We start from the raw sequence: 13,115 nt of genomic DNA on the forward strand, positions 1-13,115 counted from the left end.
AGCATTAAGAGAGCCACTCAGTAGCTCGGGAGGCTGAGGCAGGAGGATTGAGAATTCAGAACCAACGTCAGCAACTCAGTGAGGCCCTGAGCAACTTAGTGAGACCCTGTCTCTAAATAAAATATAAAAAGGGCTGGGGATGTGGCTCAGTGGTTAAGCACCCCTGGGTTCAACTCCTGGTACCAAAAGGGAAAAGAGAGAGAGAGAGCGCATGCGCCACCCAGTGCAGAGTTGCACAATCATTCTGTGGGAGGCGTGGACCCAGCCACTTACCAGGTATCGCGTCACTAATCATCTCACCTACCCGCAGACATGGATGCTCTTATTATCCCACTTTACAAATAAGGTCAATAGAAATATGGCAGTTACAGAGCTGGGAGGACCCAAACCAGATAGCCAGACCCCAGGCCCAGTCTCAACCCACTTATCATGGGACAAGAGAAGTGTCAACTTTTCATGAACAATGAAATTGCAGGTATTTGTAGGTGAAAAGATCGTAGCACAACCAAGCTATCTGTCAGAAAGGAGAATAAAAAGATCATTTGACGAGTGGTTGCTTCATTCCATGAGAATCAGTCCATAGTTCCATTGAGCAAAGAACCTCTGTGAGCCACAGTGCTGCCAGTCAATGTAAATTTTGTGTCTCTGTGTGTTTTGCTTCTGCTTAATTGGAAGATGGAAGTTTCATGGTTCAGGAAGTTTCCAAGTACAACACTCAGTCATTCCATGAAAAATTTTCCCAGAGGGTAGCAATTCTCAAGGGTTAATGAAAGTTGTACAATTTTTCCCTTAAAATTAAAAAAAAAAAAAAAAAAAAAGCCATTTTTAGTCAGGTACAGTGGCTCACACCTGGAATCCCAGCAACTCAGGTGGCTGAGGCTAGAGGTTGGGAAGTTGGAGGCCAGCCTCAGCAACTTAGCAAGACCCTGCCTCAAAATCAAAAATAAAAAGGGCTGGGGATGTGGCTTAGTAGTAAAGAGCCCCAGGGTGGTTCAATCCTCAGTACCAAAAAAACCCCAACTTTTAACAGTCACTAACTTTCTTCCTCTTCCCAAAGGCCTCCAAAGTTCTCATCTCTGGGAATTTGTGCGCGACTTGCTGCTGTCTCCCGAAGAAAACTGTGGCATTCTGGAATGGGAAGATAGGGAACAAGGTATTTTTCGAGTGGTTAAATCAGAAGCCCTGGCAAAGATGTGGGGACAAAGGAAGAAAAACGACAGGATGACGTACGAAAAGCTGAGCCGAGCCCTGAGGTGAGTGAATGGCAGAGACAGTTACGTGAAGAGGCCAGCCACGGGAAATCGGCCCGTTTTTGCAGCTTCTGTTTGATGCTGGAAAGGTCATGAGACCAAATGCGGGTTCTTAGTTGCAGGTGGGACTGTGGTTTGTAAATCGACCCCATTCTTCTCGTTCTTGGCAGCGTCCCCAGGGATCACTCTGAGACCCAGCCATCTCACACGCACGCACAAAAAAACATGCTTTGAACCAAGCGTGGTGAGGTTCAGCCTCCACGTCTGGGAAAGGGTAAAGTGAAAGTTGATCACAGGGTGTGAAAAGTACCTGAGTAACCAAAGACCAGCCTGTCACCGGAGAGGACTGCTGTTTTCCCGGGGTTCAGACCCTCCCTGAGTTTCTCTTGTGCTTGCTTTCACAGATACTACTATAAAACAGGGATTTTGGAGCGGGTGGACCGAAGGTTAGTGTACAAATTTGGAAAAAATGCACACGGGTGGCAAGAAGATAAACTATGATCTGCTCCAGGCACCGAGCTCATTGCATGGATTTCTGTCTTTGGAAACAATCAAGATTGCAATAGACATTTGAAAGTCTTTTTTTTTTTTTTTTTTTTAACCTGCAAATGTGCTGATAAAATTTCTCCACACCTCAGTTTGCCCACTTGGGGTGTTGGCAGCGACCGTTAAGACATCCCCCCTACCCCACGGAGAGGAAGGGATGATGCTCTTTGGTGGTACCTTGATCAAATATTGTTTCCCTAATCAAGTGTCACAGAACCACAATAGCTAATGTCATTGGTGCTGCTCAGAGAGAAGGATCTAATTCTGCCATTTGAGACACACCCAATGCTCCCATTCCAAAGCTTCCCGTAGTCTCAGGCAGTTAACTGTGGCAGCTCATAAAGGAAAATTGAAATCATGTTTAGCTCTGTAGCTCATCGTAGGAGAGAATGAGATGTAAGACATATGTACTTTAGGTTTTAAATCATTAAAGTCAAGTTCTGCAGAAAAGTTTCTGAACAAAAGAGTTAACCCATAATTGGATTTAGCATAGGTTAGTCATAAATTTCTTAACCAGAGATCTTCTTGACCATTCAGCAAAACTCCCATGGTCCTCCTTCTGAAGTTACACACTTAAAATGAGCCACAATATTCACTGTGACTGAGATGATCCCCTCTCTCATCCTGACTGGAGACTGATATCAGATAGGCAAAGAGTTAGTCGACAGACACTTGCATCAATTTCCAAATCCCTGCTTTTTCTGTGATTTAAGCGGTCAACTCGATAAAATCGTAACTCATTGATTCTGTCTATGGTCAAGACGTTCAATCTTTATAGAGCTGGACATGTCCCAACAACCTGTAGTAGACAATTAAATGGTCTCTTTTGTTTCATCTTCTTACCTGGTTATGTACTCAAGTACTGAAATATATTTCCTTGACAAAAATAGCAACAGTGAATTTACACCAATAAATGTTCACGGGTTAAAATCTGCACTGACATTTTCTCATCATTCACTGGTATGTCAGTCGTGACCTATAACTAGGTGGACTTGCACCTAGGACTTTCACTTTGCCACAGCTGGAATTGTCGAGCAATGAGGCACTGAACCACAACATAGGCTGCAGACCTCCATGCTTAGTTTAACTTCAAAAGTAACTTGTTTTAAAAAAATGTGAATTACTGTAAGATAATCTATTTTTGGATTCATGTGTTTTCCAGGTGGATATAGTTTGTAAACAATGTGAATAAAATATTTAACATATATGACTCTCTCTGCATTGTTTAATGTCTCAGCATAGAACGTACAGCAAAGTATTGTCAACTCTTCCAGACATAGTGCGCTCACCTGTTATTACAGCTGCTCTGAGACTAAGGCAGGAGGATCACAAATTCAAGGCCAGGCTAGGCCACTTAGCAAGACTTTGTCTCAAAGTAAAAGGGCAAAAGGTCTGGGGACATGGTTCAGTGGTAGAGTGTCCCTGGGTTCAATCCCCAGCACCACCAAAAAGAAAAAAAAAAAAAAAATGCATTGAATTGACAACCTATAAAAATCCTAGTGATCCATTTCCTACAAGATGTGGAATGGGGATTTTTAAAGAGCCCAAAAAGATGCAAGAAATATATGGTCTGATTCTATCCACCAACTTTAACATTATAAAAGAGAGACCAACTTCACAAACAAGTTCATGGGCTAGCATAGCAAACATGCATTTTTGTGATACACACTGTATGTATGTTATTGCTGATGATTTGAAGTTGTGTCTGATTTCTTATCAGCAATTAATAGTCTTACTTAGAACAAGAAATTTACATAAAAATCCAGACTTCTTTAGTGGCTGAGGTTACAGCTCAGTTGGTAGAGTGCTTGCCTAGCATAAAAAAGGCCCTGGGTTCAATCCCCAGCACTACCAAAAAAAAAAAAAAAAAATTCCAGACTTCTAGCTTCTTTTTAGAAATCTGGCAATACTGGTTTCTTAGTCTTTTATGGTCTGAATTTTCTGGAGCTAAGCTGAAGCTGCAGAGCATTTGGTCACTTTCTGCTGCCTTCTGGATATAATTTCAGCTACCAGTCAGCTCTGCTCTGGCCCTATAGTTTCTTGGTTTGGTTTAGTTTTGCATACATTCAGAATGCCTTTACATTTTGAATTTGGGATCCCTGCCCCAGTCACCTGGCAAGGTAAATGCTATGTTTAGCGACTGGAGCAAAGCCAGGGCGGGTTGAAAGAAGAGATGGTCCAGGAAGTTGGAAGTTAGCTAAAAGGTGGGGAACTTGGAGCTTGCAAGCAAAGAGCTTGGTAGCGAAGGCACAACAGGACCAAGAGGCTCCAGGAAGGGCGGGCCCTGGGGTGGGCAGAATAGGCAGAAATGAGCAGGACCCTGGAGTAAGACATGGCTGAGGGACGCAGCTCCCTTCCCTCCTGCCCCAGCACATCAAGTAATCCAGAGAACAGAAAACTTAACCTTTCTGAAACTCCAATTTTTATTTCACAAAGCTGTTAAGCCAGCATCCTCTAGATAAGCTTCATAGGGCTGCCTGGGACGAATTACCAAAGTGGGTGGTATAAAACTAAACAAATGCATTCTTTCATAGTTCTGGAAGCTAAAAGTCTGAGACTAAGGCATCGTCAGAGCCAGGCTCCCTTCATATGCTCTAGGGAAGACCCCTTCCTTGCCTCTTCCAGCTTTTGGGGGAGCCTGGTGTTCCTTCCCTTGGGTTATAAAATTCCAATCCACCACCATCTTCACATGACCTGCTCCTCCTTCTTCCCCTTGGTCTCTTAGAAGGACCCCTATCTCTGGATTTAGGGCCCACCTGGATAAGCAGGGTGACCTCTTCTTTTTTTCCAAATAAGGTCACATTCACAGGTTCCAGAAGTTAGGACGTGGATACATCCTTGGGGGAACCATCATTCAAACTGCCACACTCATTAAAGCAAGAGTTTACTTAAGCACATAGCTTCATGACACAATTCATCACAGAACAGAAATACAAGGAATTGTTTAAAGTGCTACACTTTGAACATTATGCTAAGTAGAACAAGCCAGTTGCAAAAGACCACACACTGTGTGGACTCCATTTAGCAGGATGGGCAGAGTAGGCAAATCTGTAGATAAGAGCTTAGATTTCAGGGTAGCCCAGAGTGAGGGCCAAAGTTAGGGGTGAATGGGCCGTGACTGCTAATTGGCAGTTTCTTCAGGGTATCATGGAAATGCTTAAGATTGCGGTGATGGTTAATTCTGTGAATATATTAAGAACCTTGGCTGGCACATCTGAAATGGGTGAATTTTATGGTAAGTGAACTGTACCTGCCCACTGGCACTGGGCACCTGGCTGCTTCCACATTTTGGCTATTGTGACTAATGCTGCTATGAACCTGTGCCTCTTTCAATTCTTTGGGGTACTCAACTAGAAGTGGAATCACTGGATCACTGGAATTTAGCAGCAAGGGAATCACTGGTGGCCTGATTGGATGGAGTAGGCTCTAGAGAGACCTGAAGAGGGCAGAGATGGCAAATACAGGGAACTCTTTCAAGATATTTCTCAATAAAGGGGATACAATAATATGGAATAACAACAAAAGGCTATGAGGTCAAGAGAGGGTTTGGTGAGAATCTGAACAGCAGGTTGGCATGCTAGGAGGGAGGATGCAGAGAGGGCAGAAGAGTGGAATGTACACACAGAGGGCTCATCTGCAGTGTGAGCAGAACTCGTCTGTCAAGTGAAGGACGAAGAGCACGTAGACAATGCCAGGAAGTCAGAGGCTTTGCTGGAAATCACGCGGGAGTTATCTCACACTCAGGGGAAGAACTGAGGGACGGGGCGGCTGGAGAGAGAGAGGGGTGGGAACGTGTGCAGAGGAAGGAGAGGCAGATTTCCAGGCATGCTGAGGGCCACTTGAAGTCTGTGGTCCGATCGAGAGCACCCGGCCAGCAGGGCTGCGGTGCTCCGCCACGTCATCTTCTCCAGGGCAGGAGCCGAGTAGGAGAGAGGCGGGTTTTACCAAGTGGGGCTTTAGAGCCATTATCATTATCAATGATGTAAAATCCAGAGACAGTGGAAAGGGAAGATGAGCAAGAGGAGGGCGACGGAGAGTGAAGAGGCGGCTGGGCCGGTGGTCTGCAGGTTCCCGGATCGCTCAGAGCGTGGGAGGGCAGGTCCCCTGCAGAGTATGGCTCGCCACGCCCTCATCACCTGAGCGCAGAGCGCGCCCACCGCCTCACCCTCCGCGCGCGCCGGGGCTCAGCTGGCGACCCGCCTCGGCCGCCGAGACGTGAACAGACGTGATAGGACGAGGCCGGAGAAGCACTGGTGCGGCTGGGATCGCATCCCTGCGCTTCGGCCATCGCGGTGAAGCCCAGCAGGATGAGGCCCCGCGACACAGGGCAACACAGGCACACCTGCCACCCACCCCACCGGAGCCCGGCCTGGGACACACGGGCGACGCGTGACCGCTGTTCTGAACCACCGAGTTGTGGAGTGACTTCTTACAAAGCCAAAGCTCATCGAGGCAGGGCACTGGGAGGGCCGAGGCAGGCAGATGTCAAAGTCAAATGCAGTGAGTGACCACCACAACCCTCGGGAAATAACAATTAGTGGCCCACGTGGAGATGAGGGAATGAATACTCAGAAGAGGGGAGCAGCTTGCCCAGTCCCCGCAGGTAGAAAATGGTGGCGCTGGAATGTGAACCTAGGTCCGCCTGGTCCCCGGTCACAGTAAATACTGCTTCTCACTCATTCGTCCTACTTAGCTCTCCCGAGATTTCTCAGCATCACTAAGAGGAACATGATCAGATAGGAAGTAAACTCCAACTGTGGCAAGTTGACCTTATCAGTGCCTACCTTTGAAAATCTCAAAAAGAGGCCTCCGGAGCAAAACCAGGGACACTTTCAAGTATCAGGAGTTTACATACAAGAATGTGTTAGATACATGTGGTTTTAATTACCAACTTATTTTTAGATTACCCAAAATTCTAAAACTAAGAACTCTATGTCTTGATGAATATAATCGATATTCAAATAACCTCCCTCCCTATTGTCAAATGGTATTTATTTGTATGGGCTTATCTTAAAGATCTAATACTGACAAAGAGTCAGCAGTGAAGCCACCATACTGATAGTACCCACCACTGGGTGCACATGGATAGATTTACTTTCTACATCTAAAATGAGTGGTGCCAAAGCATACACAAAGCAGGAGGGAATTTAGACAGGAGAGTTTGACAGAAGAATAAAAAGTTGGTGCTAAAAAGTGAGTTTATATCTATCTACTATTGATCTAGTGGTTTTCTGAAGCCCAAATCTCAGGAAATTCCTGAGGGTAAGTAAAAGCTGGTTTTGAAGATGAAAGGAATAGGGATTTTCAAGGAAAATGGGTTTCACTTAGTATTCAGAATTTACCTTTAAAATCTTTCATGTGATTTATAAGCATAAGGCAAATGTGAGTTTAAAAAAAAGAATAATAGTTCTCTATTTAAAATTCTATAGAAAGTAGAGGGGCTGGGGATATAGCTCAGTTGGTAGAGTGCTTGCCTCGCAAGCACAAGGCCCTGGGTTCAATACCCAGCACTGCAAAAAAAAAAAAAAAAAAAAAGTAGGTGAGCTAACAGGCAAGAGATCTAAATATGATTTCAACAGTCAGGATATTTGCTATTTTCTCAGTGTCCCAGAAGGCCGCTGAGACTATGGATTTAAAAAAATAACACGGTGTCCTCAGGACACTGGTACTTTCACTTGTAAAGGCAAGCATCTGAAGGCAGATGATGTTCAAATTGTCTGGTGGCATCTTCTGAGTCTTACACGTAGTCAAAATAAATCAAATACCACTTCTTTTACTCTTACCAATTATTTTATTGTAAAAATGTAAGCGATTACAAATCAGCTTGTTGCAAAATCAATACTGTATTAGCATAAACACAATCCAAGTGAAAACTGGAATCTGATCAATTACAAACAGGCATTAACATCAAGCCGTGACAGTGCCAGCTATTCTCTGAAGACACTGGCAGTAAGTGTACTTGTCCTATGAAGACCTTAGAAAAATAAAGATTTGAATGGATCATCTTTATCTTTTCTTCTTATATAATTATAGCCACATTTTTATTAATAGGCCATGAGGTGATATGTAAACATACTAATTTCACCAAGATTTTTCTTATCAGATAAAATCATATTTCTACCTATAAACTTTACTTCTAGTAATTTTAAGTTACCAGAATGCAAATATATGTCAAATGCAAATATGTGCTTCTTTTACATGATTGTTAAGCCCAAACCTTTATTCTCTCCTAAGGAAGCAGCATTAAAAGTCACTGTTACATTATTTGCTATAGAAACCTGGATTTTCATTTTAAAGACAGTAGCTTGCGTTCGCTCGCACATTAGCACAGGAGAATCTTCACCCAGCGACAGGTGGGCTACAGACGTGAATACCATGCTTCACTTCACAGGCGCAGAGTTCCTCGCAGGAGGAGGAGACCCCCGGTCTCACAGGTTAGCTTTCTCCCTTGCAGCCAAGTGAGACCCGGCCTGCACGAAGGTGTGAATCGCGTTCTGTTTTAAAAGGACAAGACCAGCAGGTTAATCAACTCACAGGCAGCAACTGGTATTTACTTTTACTTGTACTCAAAGGAAATAAAAATGAAGAGTATGGTTTTGCAGGCAACTGCTTTATATCTCAAATGAATTTCCCAACAGCTGATTAAGAAATCTATTAGTTGCAAGAAACTGGCTCTGGAGAGAACAGCATGCAGTGGAAAGCAAGCTGTGTCTAACTCACCCGGCGCTCACACCCTGCCAGTCAGGCTGCTCGGCACTCACCTTAGGCTTCTCGGTGTTGTATTTGTCCAAAAGAGCCTGGATGCGGGCCCCGTAGTCAGGGTGAACATCACTGAAGTTCTTGACCTAGAACCCAATGAAAATCAGTGGAAGCAGTACCTACACCCTTACCATGCCACCTGGCGTCTCTGCTTCACAGGGTTTACTCAGTAGGGCAAGAAGGACATCCCATCAGGAAGCAGTACCACCATGTTTATACGCAGGTCTTGGAGTGGGACTTGGGGGTCGGGTAACAACTGCCATATACTGACTAAGCAACCTGGTGTAAGTCACTTAACTTACCGAGCTTCAGTGTCCCCCTCCCAAACTGTGCAAAATAATTTGACCTACATAATGTTATAAAAAGCAAGTATTTGGTCTTTGTCCTATGTTCACAGAGCTCCTGAAACCCTAAGCACTGTCTTCTGTGTAGGACTGAGATGACTCATGGGGGGTCCCAGGGAGCTTCGGGATGGAGCTATGCAGAAGGACCGAGCGTGGGATCAGGTTGGAACCTCACCCGACCCTGAGCCTCCAGGAGAGAGGAGCTGGAGAATGTGCAGTCTCCTGTGGCCAACAATTTGTCACCCAAGCCTATGTAATGGAACTCCCAAGTCCCCTAAAGGACAGGGTCAGAAGCTTCTGGGTGGGTGGACACAGTGCAGCACCCCTAGAGGCCAGGGAGCTCCAGGCCCTGCCCGCACACCCTGCCCACTGCATCACTTCCACTTGGCTGTTCCTGAGTTGTATCCTTTATAACAAATGTGTGCGCACAAGTAAAGCTTTCCTGAGTTCTCCAGTCACTCGAGCAAATTACCAAACCTAAGGAAGAATCACGAGAACCCCTCAATCTGCAGTCAGAACACACAGGCAGGTGGGTGGTGGGACACTGCATTTGGCATCTCAAGTGGGGAAGCCTTCTAGGGCCGTCCCCCTAAGCTGTGGGACACCCAGTTACTGTCAGAGAATCAGAGAGTTGCTTGTTGTTGGGGGCGGGGACACATACAACCAACCTCATAGAATATTACAAGAGAAACACACGAGAGATGAGTTGCATTTGCTACACGTAAAGAGCTGAACTCAAAGAAAGTACTTAACAAGTAACAGGGACTTGTGTGAAGAAATGGGCCAGCCACTGCCTGAATTTATGCAGACATAAACAAAGACAGTGGTACCCGCCAGGCAAGCCCACATGCTTCGGGCAGGAATTTCCAACCACAGGCTGAGCCCTCCAGCATGGCAGGGCTGGAGGAGGGGGACATCAGGCATGGGACAGAAGATGGCCAAGGATGCAAGCCCAGCTCTGCTACCTCCAAGTTTTCTTATCCACTCTCACCAGAAAAAATGAGATAAAACCTGCTCTGCCAGATCCTAGCGCCACCCTCAGATTCTCTGCTGGCTCCTGACCCTAGGCCTTCAACACATCCCACATGGCTGCCCCATGAACAGAAAAGCAGTGGCAGACAAGCAGCAGCACAAGGAAACGCGAGGGCTTGTGGGTTCACAAAAAGCCTGTCCCGCGACAGCCCAGGAAACCAGAAGCAGAGGCTCCACACAGCTCGTGAGCAGCCATCAGAAATACCCTCAGCCCTTAGCTGAAATTGCAGCCTTCCTCGGAAGCCACCCAGTTCTCACCCCAGAAAGCAGACGACTGTTTACTTTACACCTGAAGGAGGACTGAGGGGTCATACATCAAGTCTTTGGGCAGGCGTCAAACCCCAGATATGTAAGCCATATTCCTTATCCTCTAAAACTCAAGAAAACGGTGGCAGGAGTCATATTCTGACAGCAGACATTGACTTATATTTACTATCCTGCGAGGAACTTGGTAGCACAGGAGAGAATTCATCCTGAACGCAACTAAATTAGCCTTGGACAAATGGCTAAGGATCAGCAGATATGGCACACCAGATAAAATGAGGCTAGAAAATAATCAAGGTTTATGGAGGATTATTACTTTTAAAAAAGTAAATTATTACTTAAGGCTCAAGTGAAATAGAAATGACACTCCCTTTCCGTAGATCAGACAAAGGGAAATGAAGGGAAGGAAGGCGGGATAGGAAAAGGAGAGTCAGTGAAATGAACCTGACATAATTTTCCTGTGTGAATATGAATACACCAGAGTGAATCCCACCACTGTGTTCATCCACAAGAATGGGGTCCTAATCAGAATAAGATATACTTCATGCTTATATATCAAAATAATGGAGTCTACTGTCATGTATACCTAAGAACCAATCAAAAAAATAAAAAAAGAAGAAAACATTTCTTGTAAGGGTTCTCCCACATCACTGCACTACCTCCACTACCTCCTGCAGCCAGTAGATGTCACCCTTCTGCTTACAAAAGATTGACTCACCGCTTTCTTCTGGATGAAAAGTTGTGCATCTTTTAGATGGCCAGCAATGTTTTCACACAGGCGTTTCCTCTCCTCTTCATTCAGCACATTTGTATAGAATGTCCTCACCTGCTCAGCAAAAAGAAGGTACAAAGAATCAAACAACTAATTTATCACACACACAAAAAAAACACACATCCAATATGCCACTTTTGAAATGCACCATTTTTAAAATTTAAGAATAATTTAAAATAATTTAAACTGCCATTGTGTTTCCTTCAAGTGTGTTTTAGGCAACACAGGAAAAACTCATTTGCTAATAGCTCATAAGTTTTTTTTAATGATGTTCTTCACAGTCATTGCTTATGTTCTATAAACACAAGGTCTGTAATTAAAATGCCCCACATTTTAATATCAATAAGCCCAAAATGTGCAAGTTGTCTTTGAAAGTAAATGTACATAATACAACCTTTGTTCAATTTTCTGAGAACCATGAGAACAAATTCATTTAACTACATATATCTGTAGTTACACTGGCAAGATAGATACTGATAGTGATATTTTGCTTAAACTACTGAATTTACCACAATAGCAAAGGCTGATAGATTAAAATAAAAAATAAGAACTCAGTATTAAGTATATGAATTCTAGTAAACTCTGCTCGATTCTGAAATCAACCATTTCTAGGTTGTAGCTATGATTTTATTCTAGCATTTCATTTGTTCATTCATTCAACAAAAATCTATTGAATACGTATGATGTGCCAGATTCAGCTCTATGCAATATTTTTGTTAATGTTTATAAAATCCAATAACATCCAATTATCTAGTTATAAAATTCATAAAACCTTGACGTATATTATTTTTCAAAGTAATCAAATATTTGCATTTTTTTTTTAATTTGAGGGAATATGGGGCTGGGGTTATAGCTCAGGGGTAGAGCACTTGCCTACCATGTATAAAGCCTGGGTTTAATCGCCAGTACCAAAAATACTATTTTTTTTTTTAGGAAAATACAAATCTATTGACAAAGTTTAAAAAGCAGACTTTCAACACAATCTAATCAAAGTACTACAGCCTGGGAATTTCCTCAGACATAGCTCCAATTTACTAATTCTTTCTTTAGCTATATCTTGTAGGGATAAATATCCATGGAGATTCAATATCTGTTGAATTCTTATTCAAGATTATTTGTTTCTAGAAATTTCTATTTGGTTCTTTTTCAAATCTACCTGGTATTTTTTGTTTTTGCTTACATTCTATTTTTGTCTTACAGATATTAATTTTTGTATCTTTTGTATATGTGCTTATTTTAAAACCACTTTTAGATTATCATGTGTATGATTCTTCCATCAATTACATGAGCAAATTCTTAGGCCACTGGATTTCCTTCTATGTACTGTAGTTTTCCCATGACTAACATTCAACAGGCGTCATCTTCTACATAAGTACCAAATGTGTCCTGTGAAGATGTCTTCATGTGATGATTATCTTCATATAATGACTTTCTCATCATCTCTGTGAAGCCCAAAGGGTTCACAGATTTGTTTCTCAGTTCAGAGCTTTCATATGGTTCTAGATGAGACCAGAATGCACTCACTTGAGAACAGGAGAAAGGAAGGACTCACAATTTCTCAGGATTAGATGTTTCCATTCAGAACCCACATGCTTCAGAGATGCATCTTCAGTTTGAATGGCAGGGTGCTCTTTGTCATTATGCCAACTTCAGTTCTAGCTCTGTACAACACATGAAGCCTGCAGCCTCAACTCCTAACCCTCTGGAGGCATGATATCTTCGTAAGAGGCAAATCAGGTCTAGTTACCTCCATGAGACATATACCTTCAATGATCCCTCACTACTCTTTAAATTTAGTGCACATTTTAACTGAGCTGCATTATTTAAAAATATATATAGTTAATTCAGCATGTCTGTGTGAGAAGAAAATGAAAACTCTCCTGTGTCATCTCCATCTACCATCCTGGACTAAAAAGGAATTAGTTACTGCATTTTCAGTGGTACACTATAGCCAGGTTGTCATAAAAGCAGACTGTCACGATTTCAGGATTTCTGTGAACAAGTTATTAAATATGGCTTTTATAAAATTTAAATTCTATCAGCTTAAAACTGACATAACAGTAAAAATGAAAGAAATACTCAAAACACACCACTTTATAATTAAGACATATTACCTATGGTTTTAAGATTACTTTTAATCATAGTATC

The 13,115-nt window shown here is 43.1% G+C and overlaps 2 protein-coding genes across 4 annotated transcripts in view; one reads left to right on the plus strand and one right to left on the minus strand.

The window, feature by feature from the left end:
* ELF5 (E74 like ETS transcription factor 5) overlaps positions 1–3,223 on the plus strand; it is a 36,894-nt gene extending 33,671 nt beyond the window's left edge. For all 3 annotated transcript variants that reach the window (XM_079105678.1, XM_079105680.1, XM_079105679.1), the window contains exons 6-7: positions 1,058–1,253; positions 1,655–3,223. In XM_079105678.1, coding sequence (XP_078961804.1) covers positions 1,058–1,253; positions 1,655–1,751 — 293 coding nt within the window. In that variant the 3' untranslated portion in view covers positions 1,752–3,223. The remainder of the gene's footprint in view (positions 1–1,057; positions 1,254–1,654) is intronic.
* A 4,341-nt stretch (positions 3,224–7,564) lies between these two features.
* The window catches only part of CAT (catalase), a 36,651-nt gene continuing 31,100 nt past the window's right edge, over positions 7,565–13,115 (minus strand). Inside the window, exons 11-13 of the mRNA XM_079103254.1 lie at positions 10,914–11,021; positions 8,558–8,641; positions 7,565–8,290 (exon numbers count right to left, since the gene is read on the minus strand). Of these exons, the coding sequence (XP_078959380.1) occupies positions 8,225–8,290; positions 8,558–8,641; positions 10,914–11,021 (258 nt within the window). The 3' untranslated portion in view covers positions 7,565–8,224. The remainder of the gene's footprint in view (positions 8,291–8,557; positions 8,642–10,913; positions 11,022–13,115) is intronic.

The sequence above is a fragment of the Sciurus vulgaris genome (genome assembly GCF_902686455.1).
Source record: "Sciurus vulgaris genome assembly, chromosome: 11".
NCBI lineage: Eukaryota > Metazoa > Chordata > Mammalia > Rodentia > Sciuridae > Sciurus > Sciurus vulgaris.